Source organism: Pan paniscus, chromosome 22 (assembly GCF_029289425.2).
Source record: "Pan paniscus chromosome 22, NHGRI_mPanPan1-v2.0_pri, whole genome shotgun sequence".
In the NCBI taxonomy this organism is placed as follows: domain Eukaryota; kingdom Metazoa; phylum Chordata; class Mammalia; order Primates; family Hominidae; genus Pan; species Pan paniscus.
In genome coordinates, this window is record NC_073271.2 from 38,952,542 (window position 1) to 38,970,231 (window position 17,690).

General features: G+C 47.5%; 1 protein-coding gene across 2 annotated transcripts; it reads left to right on the forward strand.

Annotated features, from left to right (window-relative positions):
• Positions 1-1,820: 1,820 nt before the first annotated feature.
• On the forward strand, positions 1,821-17,603 carry NDUFV3 (NADH:ubiquinone oxidoreductase subunit V3). Of its 2 annotated transcripts, XM_003823867.5 has the most exons (4): positions 1,821-1,975; positions 5,409-5,529; positions 11,658-12,752; positions 17,364-17,603. In XM_003823867.5, the coding sequence occupies exons 1-4, from the start codon at positions 1,928-1,930 to the stop codon at positions 17,519-17,521; spliced, it is 1,422 nt and encodes a 473-aa protein (XP_003823915.3). In that variant the 5' UTR covers positions 1,821-1,927; the 3' UTR covers positions 17,522-17,603. The 2 variants fall into 2 exon arrangements, with proteins under 2 accessions (XP_003823915.3, XP_008975832.3); XM_008977584.4 differs by lacking the exon at positions 11,658-12,752.
• Positions 17,604-17,690: the final 87 nt, after the last annotated feature.

Here is a 17,690-nt window from a genome sequence, read left to right on the forward strand (position 1 = left end):
CACGCCAGAGGAGGTCTTTTCTGTCTCTTCTTGAGTGTTGCAACTCCAGCAAGATGTCAACATCTGCTGCATGTGCCCGCTGGTGGTGGTGTGGAAGTGGGGAGCTCCAGGTCCATGAAGGAGGGTGACGTGGATCTTCCAATTCCAGATCAGGATCCCCAAATTTGTTACTAACCTGTGAATTATTAAGTACATCTCACAAGGGCGAGCATGACCTTTTCCCTGGACACAACAGAATTAGCCTAGTGGTGAAGAAAAAAAAATCTGGCCGGGTGTAGTGGCTCACGCCTGTAACCCCAGCACTTTGGGAGGCCGAGGCGGGCGATCACTTGAGGTCAGGAGTTCGAGACCAGTCTGGCCAACATGGTGAAACCCCGTCGCTACTAAAAATACAAAAATTAGCCGGACGTGGTGGCTCATGCCTGTTGTCCCAGCTACTCAGGAGGCTGAGGTAGGAGAGTCGCTTGAACCTAGGAAGTGGAGCTTGCAATGAGCCTAGATTGTGCCACTGTACTCCAGCCTGGGCAACAGAGCAAGACTCTGTCTCAAAAAAAAAAATTTAGGCCAGGCACGGTGGCTCACACCTGTAATCCCAGGACTTTGGGAGGCCGAGACGGGTGGATCACGAGGTCAGGAGATGGAGACCATCCTGGCTAACACGGTGAAACCCTGTCTCTACTAAAAATTACAAAAAATTAGCCGGGCGTGGTGGTGGGTGCCTGTAGTCCCAGCTACTCGGGAGGCTGAGGCAAGAGAATGGCGTGAACCCGGGAGGCGGAGCTTGCAATGAGCCAAGATGGCGCCACTGCACTCCAGCCTGGGCGACAGAGCAAGACTCCGTCTCAAAAAAAAAAAATTTAAACAAAAAAAAATCTTTTGGCATTTTTTTTCCTTCTCCCTTTAGGGACAAAGGATCCCTTCTCATGATTATCCTAAGATCTAAGGTTATTCTCTTTGCCTCCCAGGGTGGATGGTGGCAGATGCCCTTGCATTTACTTGATTGCAGACTCCTCTTTGATAAAGGCCTTTGATAAAGGCCTCATTCCGCCAGTTTATCTTGCCACCTCAATGAATCGCTAGCTGTGAGTCAGGAATCCCTACACAATCCATTTAAATGACTGTGGCAGGGCCTCTTCCCCTGTGGAAGCTGAAGGTGTGGGCACGTCCATCTCCGATGAAATGCGAATGGGGCTCTGGGCACGCGGCGGAAGGCAGAGAACTCAAGAGGCAGAGAAAGAAGCTAATAACTAATTACACCGACTCCACAATTACGACTAACGTTGGGGGCGAACTCTTTGCTAAATAAACAGGTGAAACAAAGCTTCCATTTCCAATCGGCCTAACTCTGGTATTAGCGTTGGCAGGGGCCATGCAGGAGGGGCAGTGAGCAGTGGTGGCCGCGTTGCCGACAGAGGGTGAGGGAGCTGGGCGCGTGGTGTGGGCGCCGAGGTCGCGAGCCGAAGAGCTTTAAACCTCTCAAAACACAGAACTATCAATCAAGTAGGACCAGACTGTGCCCCCAGGGAAGGTCGCAGATTTAAGGCTGCGAGGACAAGGGCAAAGAAGTGCGAAGCGTTCGGGTGGACATTCAGGCCGGCCCAGCGCAGACGCCTGAGACGGGTGCCCAGCAGCCCCCGCAGGTCTCCGCCGCGCCCCCGCCACAACGCCCAGGCGCCCGCAGGGCACAGGGATCGGCACCAGCCGGTGACGGGCCCTTCACGCTGCTGCCTGTGATTGGTGGTCCTGATCCGGGGCGTGGCCCCAAGGGAAGCACTTAGCCCTACTGGGGATGCGCGCGCAGACTCACGGCCTCTGCTCCGCCCCCAGCTGGCCTGTAATTGGCGCACTCGGTCCAAGGGGCGGGTGTTCAGGCGCGGGTGCGCGCGCAGCTGCCGTGGCCCTGCCTGGTGCACCCGCTGTCACCGCCATGGCTGCCCGGTGTTTGCTGCGGCAAGGACGAGCCGGGGCGCTGAAGGTAAAGGAGGAGCCGGCCTGGGCTGGCTGCGCGGCCCGGAGCCTACGTAGGGGATGGGGTGAGGGGGCGCGGTGCTGGTCAGGTCCGGGCCTGTCCGCGACCTCTAGCCGTCCTAGTTGGGCCGCTGACCCCGCTCCCTGGGCCCAGGACTGACGGCCACGGGGCCAGGCCGGGTGTGGCCAGCGAGCGTCCCGCGGTTCCCCCGAGCCGGTCCGCCGCCGCCGCTGCCCGAGGCCCAGGCCGAGGCTGGCGTGCCCCGTGCCGACGGGCGCTCCTGGCGGCAGACACGGGTGGACGTTCCCAGGTGATGCTGCCGCGCCGCTGGGGTCAGCCGCTGTGCGGCTCCCGCACGGCTTCTCTGAAGGACAGTGACTCCATTTAGCCAAGAGAGGAAATGAGGGAACTTTCAGGGACCTGGTTAACTTGGTAACTTACAGCCGTTGAGAAGCCAGCTGACATGACCTGACGTGTGAAAAGGGGAAGAAGGGCTTTCTTTTCTGCAAATAAAAAGCTAAGGCCAAGGCCGGGCGCGGGCACTTTGGGATTTTGCCTGTAATCCCAGTACTTTGGAAGGCCGAGCCAGGCGGATCGCTTGAGTTCAGGAGTTCGAGACTAGCCTGGCCAACATGTCGAAACCCTGTCTCTAAAAAATACAAAAAATTAGTCTGGCGTGGTGGTGCATTCCTGTAATCCCAGCTACTCGGGAGGCTGAGGTGGGAGGATCCCATGAACCCGGGACGCGGAGGTTGCAGTGAGCCGAGATCATACCACTGCACTCCAGCCTGGGGGACAGAATAAATAAATAAATAAAATAAGGCTAAGGCCACTTCCCTCTCTTACAAATTTTAAAATGGCTGTTATTACAAAAGCAGTAACTATTCCCTGCAGAATATATATGTGTGTGTATATATATATATAAATATATATTATATATTATATATTACATATAATATATATTATATATAATAAATATATAAATATGTATTTTATATTTATATATTATATATTTATATATTATATATAATATATTATATATTTATATATTATATATAATATATTTATATATAAATATATAATATATATTTTATATATATATATATTTTTTGAGACAGAGCCTCACTCTGTCGCCCAGGCCCAGGCTGGAGTGCAATGGCACCATCTCAACTCCCTGCAACTTCTGCCCCCTGGGATTAAGCGACTCTCGTGCCTCAGCCTGCAGAATAATTTAAAAGTACAGATAGGGAAATTCATTGACAGTCTACCATTACTCCTTCAAGCATCTAGTTCCTAACGATTTCTGTCAACTTTTATATGTTCACATAAGCACATGTACTCATGCTTACAATCATGAACATACACGTTTTCATGTTTATATGTGCACATACAGGCACCTCTGTTCTGTATCCAGCATCTAGAACATTGTACTGTCTAGCACTTAATAGGCCTTAGTGAGTATATGCTGAGTGAGTTGGCATAATATAAAATATCACATTTATATTATAGACACTTTTGAAGCAGTTTTTATATACCTACATCATTTTAGTGGCCAGATAGTATTTCTTCTACTCTATTTTCTAAGGATAAGAAAACATTTTACAGAAAGAAACATAGGGCCTGGCAGATGGCTCACGCCTGTAATCCCAGCACTTTGGGAGGCCAAGACAGGCGGATCATTTGAGGTCAGGCATTCGAGACCAACATGGTGAAACCCCGTCTCTACTAAAAATACAAAAAGAGCCAGGCGCGGTAGCTCACACCTGTAATCCCAGTACTTTGAGAAGCCGAGGTGGGTGGATCACCTGAGGCCAGGATTCGAGACCAACCTGATCAACATGGTGAAACCCCGTCTCTACTAAATACAAAAACTTGTCCGGGCATGGTGGTGCGTGCCTGTAATCCCAGCTACTTGGGTGGCTGAGACAGGAGAATCGCTTGAACCCACGAGGCGGAGATTGTAGTGAGCCGAGGTTGCGCCACCGTGCTCCAGCCAGGGTGACAGAGCAAGACTCCGTCTCAAAAAACAAAATACAAAAACATTAGCCAGGTGTGGTGGTGCACACCTGTAATTCCAGCTACTTGGGAGGCTGAGGCAAGAGAATCGCTGGAACCCAGGAGGCGGAGGTTGCAGTGAGCCAAGATTGAGCCACTGCACTCCAGCCTGGGAGTCAGAGTGAGACCCTGTCTCCAAAAAAAAAAAAAAGAAAGAAAAAAGAAGAAACGTAGTATTTTGTAGGTTAATAAATAATTGGAGACGACAAAAAAAAATACACTGGAGAACGTCTGGTTGAAGTTTTATTAAACCAAATATTAATAGTGATTGTCCTTGAACTCGGGTGTTTTCTTCTTGCAGCCTTTTTGTATTTTACAAAATGTCCATAATATACATACATTATGAAAACTGTAATAACCATTAGAAGTATATACCATGTGAATGTTTTGCACTTACATGTAGTGGTAATATGTAATATTCATATGCATGGTACCTACATGCACACAATCCCAGCACTTTGGTTGTTTTTTTTTTTTTTTCTGAGACAGTCTCACTCTGTTGCCCAGGCTGGAGTGCAGTGGCGCGATCTCAGCTCACTGCAACCTCCACCTCCTGAGTCTAAGCAATTCTCCTGCCTCAGCCTCTGCAGTACCTGGAACTACAGGCATGCACCACTGTGCCTGGCTAAATTTTTTTTTTTTTTTTTGAGACAGAGTCTTGCTCTGTCGCTCAGGCTAGAGTGCAGTGGCACGATCTTGGCTCACTGCAAGCTTCACCTCCTGGGTTCACGCCATTCTCCTGCCTCAGCCTCCCAAGTAGCTGGGACTACAGGCACCCGCCACCATGCCTGGCTAATTTTTTGTATTTTTAGTAGAGAGGGGGTTTCACCGTGTTAGCCAGGATAGTCTCGATCTCCTGACCTCATGATCCACACGCCTCGGCCTCCCAAAGTGCTAGGATTACAGTCGCACCGCGCCCAGCCTTTTTTTTGTATTTTTAGTAGAGACGGGGTTGGCCAGGCTGGTCTCAGAACTCCTGACCTCAAGTGATCCGCCCACCTCAGCCTCCCAAAGTGCTGGGATTATAGGCGTAAGCCACCGCACCTGACCAATCCCAGCACTTCAGGAGGCCGGGGCTTCAGGATCTCTTGAGGCCAGGAGTTTGAGACCAACCTGGGCCACATAGCCAGATCTCATCTCTATAAAAAATAAAAAATATTAGCCAGGCATGGTAGTATGTGCCTGTAGTCCTAGCTATGTCAGAGTATCGCTTGGACCCAGGAGTTGAAGGCTGCAGTGAGCCATGATTGTGCCACTGCACTCCAGCCCGGACGACTGAGAGAGACCCCTGACTCAAAATATATATATATATATATTCATATATAGTACTAGCTATTATAATGGCATTACTCTAAACATCCATATTCATTAATTCTTTTGTCAGACTATGCTCCAGGAAGCCCAGGTGTTTCGAGGACTTGCTCCTACGGTTTCTTTGTCTGCGGAATCAGGGAAGAGTGAAAAGGGTCAGCCACAGAATTCCAAGAAGCAAAGTCCACCAAAAAGTAAGATTTTGATGGTAGTCATAAGGGAAAGAGAATGCAAAAAGAAAATAGATTAGTCAGCCTTCAAAGCACAACAATGAGTTTTACTAGCTACGTAATTTATGCTTCTTCCTTTTCAGCAGTGTCCAGATTATACAAGACACAAGATCTATAACAGATTTTAGACCAAACATTTCAGTCATGTCGTAGTCTTTGACTCAATATTTAGCCCTGAAATGGTTTTTCCTGTATTTTCTAAATGCCAAACCCCAACCTGAAGTGAGTGATGCCTTGATAAAGGCTCTGTGGCATTTAGATGGCCCCGGCACAGTGAGCTTGCCAGAAAGCCACCTTACTTTCCATCCTCTGATGCTGAGTTGTTTTGTTTTGTTTTGTTTCAGTCTCTTTGAGACCCATCTGTGGTTTTCCAGGCATTGCTTAATCCCAGTCCAGGACTAGCTGGGACTACAGGCACGTGCCACCACATCTGGCTAATTTTTTGTATTTTTAGTAGAGACAGGGTTTCACAATGTTAGCCAGGATGGTCTCAATCTCCTGACCTTGTTATCCACCCGCCTCGGCCTCCCAAAGTGTTGGGATTACAGGCGTGAGCCACTGCGCCCGGCCTAAATCTTTAATTCTTTTTTTTTTTTTTTTTTTTTGAGATGGAGTCCTGCTCTGTTGCCCCGGCTGGAGTGCAATGGCGCAATCTCGGCTCACTGCAACCTCCGCCTCCTGGGTTCACGCCATTCTCCTGCCTCAGCCTCCTGAGTAGCTGGGACTACAGGCGCCCACCACCATGCCCAGCTAATTTTTTACATTTTTAGTAGAGCTGGGGTTTCACCATGTTAGCCAGGATGGTCTTGATCTCCTGACCTTGTGATCCGCCCGCTTTGGCTTCCCAGAGTGCTGGAATTACAGGCGTGAGCCACCGCGCCCGGCCCTAAATCTTTAATCATTATATGGGGTTGTAGAATAGTAATTGAGTTTGGTTTTATTTTCATCAATATACTATTTCCTCAGTTTTAATGTTTGAAAGTATTTAGATTCTTTTGTTTTCTTCCTCCTTGGTCTGTGCACAGAACACTGGTAACTTTTAAAATATTTGTATTTATACAAAGAGTGCCAGCCCCTGACTGCCTCTCACAGTGTGTGGACTTGAGGCTTGGATTCCACGGGAATGTTATTTAGTTTTGTGCTATGACTCCTGCCTCGTTTTTCAATCATTGTTTTTTTCTCTTCTTCCTTTTATGTTATTTGTTTTAAGAGAGGGGCTCTGGCTCTCTCTCCCAGGCTGGAGTGCAGTGGCACAATCATAGCTCACTACAGCCTCAAACTCCTGAGCTCAAGCAATCCTCCCACCTCAGCCTCCTGAGTAGCTGAGACTACAGGCACATACCACCACTCCTGGCATATCCCTGGCATGTTTTGTTGATGTTGTTGTTTATTTTTTGAAATAGAGCCTTGCTGTGTCACCCAGGCTGGAGTACAGTGGCACAAGCATAGGTCACTGCAGCCTCGACCTTCCAAGCTCAAGTGATCCTCCCACCTCAGCCTCTGGAGTAGCCGGGACTGCAGGCGCACACCATCACACCCTGGCTAATATTTTCATTTTCCATACAGACGAAGTCTCACTGTATTGCCTAGACTGGTCTTGAATTCCTGGGCTCAAGCAATCTCCCTGCCTCAAACTCCCGTAGTATTGGGATTACAGGTGTGAGCCACTGTGTCCAGCCTACCTGGCATGTTTTTGACATTCTCTAAATGTTTACTGATGAACAATTAGTTGAATTTCATTGCTAACATTATCCTCTCCTTTGGTGAATTTTAGTCTGCGTCTGCAATCCTACATCATAGACTTATGAATTTGGATTAAATGAATTTTAAAATATCATGGCAGAGCCAAAGAGCCCCCTTTTTAAATACATGCGTCTGTGTGTGAGTGGAAACGGAGTGCTTCATTCTGTGGCCATCTGGGGTGTGGTTTGGGGAGGGGAACACTGACCTGGGAGTGGGCCTTGGGCTCTCATGGAGCTCCTGCCTCTGGCCTTGACGGGCCCTGCAGGCCTCTGAGCCTCGGTTCCTTTGTGCTTAAGCAGGATGATCATGCCAGCCTTGCTGGGTGGTTGTGAGACTGGCTGCAGTGGGATACACATAGCTACTGCACACACTGCAGAGAGCTTTCAGATGGGAGGACAGTTTTCAGAACAAAGCTCATCAATACACAGAACAGTTGTATCTTGTAATTTTTTTTTTTTTTTTTTGAGACGATGTTTTGCTCTTTATGCCCAGGCTGGAGTGCAATGGCGTGATCTCGGCTCACCACAACCTCCGCCTCCCTGATTCAGGCAATTCTCCTGCCTCAGCCTCCCAAGTAACTGGGATTACAGGCATTCGCCACCACGCCTGGCTAATTTTTTGTTTTTTTGTTTTTTTTTTGCAATAAAGTCTCACTCTGTCGCCAGGCTAGAGTGCAGTGGCATGATCTCGGCTCACTGCAACCTCCGCCTCCTGGGTTCAAGCCATTCTCCTGCCCCATCCTCCCGAATAGCTGGGACTACAGGTGCCCGCCACCAAACCCGGCAAATTTTTCTGTTTTTAGTAGAGACGGGGTTTCACCATGTTGGCCAGGTTGGTCTCCATCTCTTGACCTCGTGATCCGTCCGCCTTGGCCTCCCAAAGTGCTGGGATTACAGGCGTGAGCCACTGCACCCAGCCAATTTTTTGTATTTTTTAGTAGAGACAGGGTTTCTCCATGTTGGCCAGGCTGGTTTTGAACTCCCGACCTCAGATGATCCTCCTGCCTCAACCTCCCAAAGTTGCTGGGATTACAGGCATGAGCCACCGCACCTGGCCATGTATCTCATAATTTTTAAAAGAATTCCTGTACAGGCTGGGCATGGGGGTTCACGCCTATAATCCCAGAACTTTGGGAAGCTGAGGCGGGAGGATCAGTTGAGTTCAGCAGTTTGAGACAAGCCTGAGCAACATAGTGAAAACCCATCTCTAGAAAAAACTTTAAAAAGTAGCTGGGTATGGTAGCGTGCACCCGTGGTCCTAGTTACTCAGGAGGCTGAGGCGAGAGGATCATTTGAGCCCAGGAGGTCGAGGTTGTAGTGAATTATGATTGCACCACTGCTGCACTCCATCCTGGGTGATAGAGTGAGACCCTGTCTCGACAAAAATAAATACTGAGTCTGGGTGTGGTGGCTCACACCTGTAATCCCAGCACTTTTGCAGGCCAAGGCGGGCCGATCACTTGAGGTCAGGAGTTCGAGAACAGCCTGGCCAATATGGTGAAACCCCCGTCTCTACTAAAAATACAAAAGCTGGGCATGGTGGCGGACGCCTGTAATCCCAGCCGCTCAGGAGGCTGAGGCAGGAGAATCGCTTGGACCCAGGAGGCAGAGGTTGCAATGAGCTGAGATTGTGCCATTGCACTGCTTCTTGGGTGTCACAGCGACACTCCATCTCAAAACAAACAAACAAGAAATCCCTGTACAAAGAAAAATAAATAATGCTTGTAAATGGACACGTGCAGGCCCATATTTTCCCCTGAAGTGTTGGTAGTTGGTAAGTGTAAGATACAGAGGAACTTTTCACCCTCCATGGCACATTGCCAGATCAAACCTTTCTCAGCCAGAAGTGGCTTTGGAAGCTCTAACAGAAGTTTCCTGCATGCAAGTGAGGTACCCAAAGCTCTCATCCTTGGAGTCACATCTCTAGTCAGAGTGTCTGCCACAGGACAAGACCCTGGCGCGATGGGACATGCTGTGCCTTATTTCATCAGAGGTGTCCAGCTTTCCCCAGCACATGCGTTCTCCCTGAGGAAGGCTGCCGGCACAGATGTCAGGGGCTGGGTGTTCTTGGAGGTGCACCTTGGGGAACCGCTGGGCTCTCTAGCTTGCTGCTTTCCTTGAATCCAGTACCCAGGCCTAATTTTGCAACAGTCAGTAATAAATTGTTGACTGAGTAATTTCTGTGTAGCTTTTTGAAGAGTATGTCCAGAAGCCACAGTTAATTATCCATTTGAAGTCCTTGTTTCAGTTTTAAAAGTAAGGAATATCTGGAAATAGAAATTTCATGTAATTTCTATTTACACACAGTGTAAATAGTGGCTCAGTAAAAAAATAGGCACAGTGGCTCATGTCTGTAATCCCAGCACTTTGGGAGGCTGAGGCGGGTGGATCACCTGAGGTCAGGAGTTCGAGACCAGCCTGACCAACATTGTGAAAGCCTGTATCTACTAAAAATACAAAAAAAAATTAGCCGGGCGTGGTGGTGCATGCTTGTAGTCCCAGCTACTTGGGAGGCTGAGGCAGGAGAATCACTTGAACCCAGGAGGTGGAGGTTGCAGTGAGCCAAGATCACGCCATTGCACTCTAGCCTGACCCAAAAGAGTGAAACTCCATCTCAAAAAAAAATTACCCAGGCGTGGTGGCACACAACTGTAGTACCAGCTACTCGGGAGGCTGAGGCAGGAAGATCACTTGAGCCCAGGAGGCGGAGGTTTCACTGAGCCGAGATTTGCACCACTGCACTCCAGCCTGGGTGACTGAGCTAGACTCCATCTCAAAAAAAAAAAGAAAACGAAATTTTACATATCAAATTATAACAAGCAGTGCCAGGCACTGTTCTAAGCACTTTTCCCATATCTCATCTTCCCCAGTCCTCAACAACCCAGGGAGTAGATGCTGCTGTTATCCCCATGTCATAGACAACGAAGTTGAGGTCTGGAGGGACTGAGCTGCCTGAGTCATGCAGTGTCCACACAGGTGTCAGCGGAGAAGCCTGGATTTGAACCCAGGCATTCTGGCAGTGCAGTTTATATTTTAATCACTGTGCTGTCTTCCTTCTGAAAATTCTTGATTCTCATGTGTTTATTTAAAAATAAAATGCCGGGCGCGGTGGCTCATGCCTGTAATCCCAGCACTTTGGGAGGCCAAGGCGGGCAGATCACTTGAGGTCGGGACTTTGAGACCAGCCTGACCAACATGGAGAAACCCCGTCTCTACTAAAAATACAAAATTAGCTGGGTGTGGTGGCACATGCCTGTAATCCCAGCTACTCAGGAGGCTGAGGCAGCAGAATTGCTTGAACCTGGGAGGCAGAGGTTGCGGTGACTGGAGATCGTGCCATTGCACTCCAGCCTGGGCAACAAGAGTGAAACTCCATTTCAAAAGAAGAATTAGATAAATAAATAAAATAAGTAAAAATAAAAAAAAACTTTTTATAGTGAAACACCTGTAGAGGTTTCCATTACCATATAAAATTTGAGTAACTTTATTCTCTAATGTAATGTTTAAATGCACCTCTGTTTCTGAATGTGCCTTGTTTCCAAAGTTAGTTTTGTGATATTTTGACAAGATGTGGAAGTATTTTAAGGTTGCTAATCTATGTTTCACACCCTAACCCTTTTTACTTTTGATAGGGGGATCACTAAAAACTTGAAGGCCATGCCCTCACTTTTCAACTAAGCAGAAAAGAGATTCAGGAAATTTGAGTTCTATTTTGAGAGGTGATAGGGAAGCAACAAGGCGAATTCCTGCTTTCACTAATTACTAGTATAGTATTTGTAAACCTTTATTTTACATAGTTTGTTATGGTCTCTGAGAGAAGAGAAACAGTCTCTGAAAGTCCCCATCTCAGGCTGTGAGATAGGCCTACACAGCTAGTCTTAGGTCAGTAGTTTTGTGTTTTATTATACAGTCATCCTTCAGTATCTGAGGGGAATTGGTTCTAGGCCACCCCTCCCACCAGGATTCCAAAATGTGCAGATGCTCAAGTCTCTGATATACAGTGATGCAGTATTTGCATATCATCTAAGTACATCCTCCTGTATACTTTAAATCATCTCTAGATTACTTACAATACCTCATACAATGTAAATGCCATGTAAATAGTTGTTGTATTGTTTAGGGAATAATGTCAAGGAAAAAAGTTTGTTCACGTTCAGTACTAAAGCAGATGATTTTCTGAACATTTTCCGTCCTCAGTTGGTTGCTTGGTGGGTTTCTATGGGACCTGTCTTAGGATGATTGCATTGAAGATACCGTCAGTAATAAGTAATGTGTCATGAAATGTCTGTAATTTTGACTGAGTTTTAAGTTGTTTTGTTAAATAACATTCCTCTTTATGCCGTTTCCTAGATGTAGTGGAACCAAAGGAGAGGGGCAAGCTCCTAGCCACCCAGACAGCAGCTGAATTGTCTAAAAACTTATCTTCACCCAGTTCTTACCCGCCAGCTGTGAATAAGGGCAGGAAGGTAGCTAGTCCCAGTCCCAGTGGCAGCGTGCTATTCACAGATGAAGGGGTTCCGAAATTTTTGTCAAGAAAGACTTTGGTAGAGTTTCCACAGAAAGTTCTGTCTCCATTCAGAAAACAGGGCTCTGATTCAGAAGCTCGTCAGGTGGGTCGGAAAGTGACGTCGCCTTCGTCTTCATCCTCATCGAGCTCCTCTGATTCTGAATCTGATGATGAGGCTGATGTTTCAGAGGTCACTCCTCGAGTGGTGAGCAAAGGCAGAGGGGGGCTTCGAAAACCAGAGGCCTCTCATTCCTTTGAAAACAGAGCCCCCCGAGTTACAGTATCAGCAAAAGAGAAAACCTTGCTGCAGAAGCCGCATGTGGACATCACTGATCCAGAGAAGCCCCACCAGCCAAAGAAGAAAGGGTCCCCTGCTAAGCCATCAGAAGGCAGGGAAAATGCGAGACCAAAAACCACAATGCCCAGATCTCAAGTAGATGAAGAGTTTTTGAAGCAAAGTTTAAAGGAAAAACAATTGCAGAAAACATTTAGATTAAATGAAATAGATAAAGAAAGCCAAAAGCCATTTGAAGTTAAAGGACCCTTACCTGTCCACACAAAATCAGGGTTGTCTGCGCCACCGAAGGGCAGCCCAGCGCCTGCTGTGTTGGCAGAAGAGGCCAGAGCAGAGGGGCAGCTGCAAGCCAGTCCTCCTGGGGCGGCAGAGGGGCATCTGGAAAAACCCGTGCCAGAGCCCCAGCGCAAGGCAGCCCCTCCCCTGCCCAGAAAGGAAACCTCAGGGACGCAGGGAATAGAAGGGCACCTGAAGCGTGGAGAGGCAATCGTGGAAGATCAGATACCACCAAGCAATTTGGAGACAGTTCCTGTTGAGAATAACCATGGTTTCCATGAAAAGACAGCAGCGCCGAAGCTTGAGGCCGAGGGCGAGGCCATGGAAGATGCAGCCGCGCCAGGGGACGACCGAGGAGGCACACAGGGTATACCTTGACTCGCGCTCCCAAGTGCACCCTTTTTAGGGTAGTGAGGCAAAAGAACTAATTTACATATGCTTGTAGAGCAGTGTTACAATTAGTCAAATTCTGTACTAGAAATATGGCCTGTAACACTGTCTTAGCCAGGCAGAAAGTATGTCTTAATTATGGACAATCCACATCTTTATATTCAGAATCCCTAAAATATTTAACGTTCTTTTTTTTTTTTTTTTTTTGTTTTTTAAGATGGAGTCTTGCTCTGTTGCCCAGGCTAGAGTGCAGTGGCGCGATCTCTGCTCACGACAACTTCCATCTCAAGCAATTCCCCTGCCTCAGCCTCCCAAGTAGCTGAGATTACAGGCGCAGGCCACCACACCCGGCTAATTTTTTTGTATTTTTAGTAGAGATGGGTTTTCACCGTGTTGGCCAGGCTAGTCTCGAACTCCTGACCTCAGGCAATCCACCCGCCTCGGCCTCCCAAAGTGCTGGGATTACAGGCGTGAGCAACCCCACCCTGCTTAACCTTCATCTTTTTTTTTTTTTTGAGACAGAGTCTTGCTCCATCTCCAGGCTGGAGTGCAATGGTGCAATCTTGGCTCACTGCAACCTCTGCCTCCCAGGTTCAAGCCATTCTCCTGCCTCAGCCTCCTGAGTAGCTGGGATTACAGTCCCCCACCACCATGCCCAGCTAATTTTTGTATTTTTAGTAGAGACGGGGTTTCACCATGTTGGCCAGGATGGTCTCAATCTCCTGACCTCATGATCAGCCTGCCTCGGCCTCCCAAAGTGCTGGGATTACAGGCCTGAGCCACCGCGCCCGGCCCCCAACCTTCATCTTAAAGAGTATGTCCTTGGCACTCTTGACTATTTCTTAACCAGTATAATTTTTGAAAACTGGCAGCTTAACATTGTCACCACTGACTTTTGAAGGTGTCCAAGTGTTCATTGATGACCTTGTGGGGCATCTCGCTAAGTGAAAAGGGGAGCCTCCGCTTTAACTTGCATAGGTGAAGAGCAGTAGCTAGTCACTTGGCGTGAGAGTCTTTGGGTAAACTAGATGATTACTTTCAGCATCCTGTGCACAGGGCAGATTCACAGTTCAGGAATTAAAGCAGTAGGTGTTGTACAGGGCAGCTGCTGCATACGCATCCTTTCCCCTGGACAGCATTTCCTTCTCCGGTTAACTGAAAACACATATGGGCTGCTTTACTCTTCTAGAAGACATTTTATGAAGGGTTTTTGTTTTTTGTTTTTTGTTTGTTTGTTTGTTTGTTCGTTTTTGACATGGGTTTTGCTCTTGTTGCCCAGGCTGGAGTACAATGGCACAATCTTGGCTCACTGTAACCTCCGTCTCCTGGGTTCAAGTGATTCTCCAGCCTCAGACTCCAGAGTAGCTGGGATTACAGGCGTGTGGCACCACCCCTGGCTAATTTTTGTATTTTTAGTAGAGACAGGGTTTTACCATATTGGCCAGGCTGGTCTCGAACTCCTGACCTTAGGTGATCCACCTGCCTCGGCCTCCCAAAGTGCTGGGATTACAGGCATGAGCCACCGTGCCTAGCGTGTGAAGGCTTTTAAAGGGCAACAGTATTTATTCCTATTATGTTACCATTTTTTTTTTTTTTTTTTTTTTTTGGAGATGGAATCTCACTCTGTCACCCAGGCTGCAGTACAGTGGCGCAATCTTGGCTCACTGCCAGCTCCACCTTCCACGTACAAACGATTCTCCTGCCTCAGCCTCCTGAGTAGGTGCCACTACAGGTGCCTCCCACCACGCCTGGCTAATTATTGTATTTTTAGTAGAGACAAGGTTTTGCCATGTTGGTCAGGTTGGTCTCGAACTCCTTATCGCAGGTGATCCACCTGCCTCTGCCTCCCAAAGTGCTGGGATTTCAGGCGTGAGCCACTGCGCCCAGCTGTGTTACCATTTTCTTGAGCACTAAACTTGATAAGATGCAATGTGCTTTAGGTGGGTCGTGGCAAACATGAAAAGGCAAGCTTCCGTTTTAGAATCCATGGCTCTTCTTGAAGACTTCTCTAAAGTGCATGATCCCTAACAAGCGCGGCTCCGTCCTGTGTCTGCTCTCCATCCTCTGTACCGCCGCCCCTTGCCTTATGTGCCTTACGTGATGCCTTCTTGTTCTTGGTTCATTATGCGACAGGATCTATGTGTTTTCCCCCCTCTCCGTCTGCTCTTTGATCAGTACGCCAAGTGCTGGTGCTTGCCAGACTTCCCAGCCCTCAGGAACTGCATTTCCTGATGCTGCTGCTTTCACTCCTGCTCTAAAATGGAGACGAATAACACAACTCGCAGGATAAAAACAGAATTGGGAGTTTTCAGACTGCAAACCTTTCTGAAGAGAAAGTTCTAATATTTCACGGGTGTGTTGTTTCTTAACTATCTTCAGTGCGCATGCGCAGAGCCCACCTTGCAGAGCCGTGTCTGTGTGGGGCCGTGGTCTCACTAGGCAGTCCGTGCCCCAGTACTGGCCTTCCAGGTAGAGTGGTTTTAGATCAGAGTTTTGTAATCCACATCTTGGTCAGTTATCGCCCTCCCTATAGTAACTAAAATAGTACGTTCTGCTTTGAAGGTGTCCCTACACCACACCGAAGATACTCACCTTGTGGAGATCGGAAGGATGCCAGCTCTTTAAATAAGACATCGTTTTTGCTTAACATAACTTAAAAATGAAAAACAGAGCTTTTGATATTAATTGAAATCGTGAGAAAATAAATGTATTTAGGTTATTTTTTTGTGGAGCATGAATGGAAGTTAAGACAGACCTAATGACCTGATTTACAGAAATTGAGTCAGTACAAATCTTAACCCAAATATCAGCCTGTGTTCCCGTGCTGGTTTTGATTTTGCCATTATGTTATATTGTGTGTCCTGCTGCAGGAGACCAGTACTTCTTTTGCCTCAACCCCTACTTGTAGTTTCGAATTACCAAATGTTTAAATGCTGTGTTGTTGTTATTAGAATTTATCTAATTTTCTTGTATCAGAGATTCAGAAGGCTCCTTTAGTTTAAGCTTTTCAAAAAAATTTTTTATTTGACAGACTTGCTCTGTCCCACAGGCTGGAGTGCAGTGATGTGATCTCAGCTCACTGCAACCTCCCCCTCCCAGTCTCAAGCGATCCTCCCACCTCAGCCTCCTGAGTAGCTGGAGACTACAGGTGTGCCACCATGCCCTGCTAATTTTTTTTTTTTTTTTTTTTTTTTTGAGACAGAGTCTCACTTTGTCACCAGGCTGGAGTGCAGTGATGCAGTCTCAGGTCATTGCAATCTCTGCCTCCTGGGTTCAAGCAATTCTTGTGCCTCAGCCTCCCGACATAGCTGGGATTACAGGAGTATGCCACCACACCTGCTAACTTTTGTAACTTTAGTGGAGACAGGGTCTCACCTTGTTGGCCAGGCTGCTCTCAAACTCCTGGCCTCAAGCAATCTGCCCGCCTCAGCCTCTCAAAGTGCTGGGATTACAGGTGTGAGCCACTGCTACTGGCCCCTGCTAATTTTTTATTCTTTGTAGAGACAGAGTCTCACTATTTTGCCCAGAATGATCTAGAACTCCTGAGCTCAAGCAGTCCTCCCACCTCGGCCTCCCAAAGTGCTGGGATTATGGGCGTGAGCCACCATGCCCAGCCCAGATTTCTAATAGAGGTAGATTTTATCATGCATCTCTAAGTTACCTGAAAGTCCTGCTATAATTGTTCTAGGCATTTTCAAACTTTTGAGAAGCCTAGAAGTATACAAACTAAGATGTTAAGACACATTGTATGGCCTGGCATGGTGGCTCACACCTGTAATCCCAGCACTTTGGGAGGTCGAGGCGGGCAGATCACTTGAGGTCAGGAAATCGAAACCACCCTGGCCAACATGGTGAAACCCCGTCTCTACTAAAAATACAAAAATTAGCCAGGCATGGTGGCAGACGCCTGTAATCCCAGCTACTTGGGAGACTGAGGCAGGAGAATCACTTGAACCTGGGAGGTGGACGTTTGCAGTGAGCTGAGATCGCACCACTGCACTCCAGCCTAGGCAACAGAGCGAGACTCCATCTCAAAAAAAAAACACATTGTAATAACTATTCCATTTCTTAAATTGGAAGGCTGTATGTTTTAGAATAAACTTCCAAGTAATATCTTTCTTTTTCTTTACTGTGGCTTTTGTAGGCTTTTCTTTTTTAATTAGACAATTTGTTCCTCACAGATAGGGTTGATGAAGAATACTTGGTAGGTAAGCACCTGTGTGTGAGCCGAGTCATTCATAAAGAGCTGTTCACAGATAGGTTGATGAAGAATGCTTGGTAGGTAAGCGCCTGTGTGTGAGCTGAGTCATTCATAAAGAGCTGTTCACAGATAGGGTTGATGAAGAATGCTTGGTAGATAAGCACCTGTGTGTGAGCCGAGTCATTCATAAAGAGCTGTTCACAGATAGGGTTGATGAAAAATGCTTGGTAGGTAAGCACCTGTGTGTGAGCCGAGTCATTCATAAAGAGCTGTTCACAGATAGGGTTAATGAAGAATGCTTGGTAGGTAAGCGCCTGTGTGTGAACCGAGTCATTCATAAAGAGCTGTCCTTGTGTTGGTCTCATGGGCATTGTGTTTCCTCCGCAGAGCCAGCCCCAGTGCCTGCTGAGCCGTTTGACAACACTACCTACAAGAACCTGCAGCATCATGACTACAGCACGTACACCTTCTTAGACCTCAACCTCGAACTCTCAAAATTCAGGATGCCTCAGCCCTCCTCAGGCCGGGAGTCACCTCGACACTGAGGGCCTTCGGTGTGAAGATGAACCTTCCACCGTCTTCACTGCATCCTGGAGTGCAAAAATAAAATCCACTCAAGAGTCACAAGGCCCACTGTGCATAATCGGTTTCACTTTTACCTTTTTTTTTTTTTTTTTTTTGAGACAGGGTCTCACTCTGTCACCCAGGCTGGAG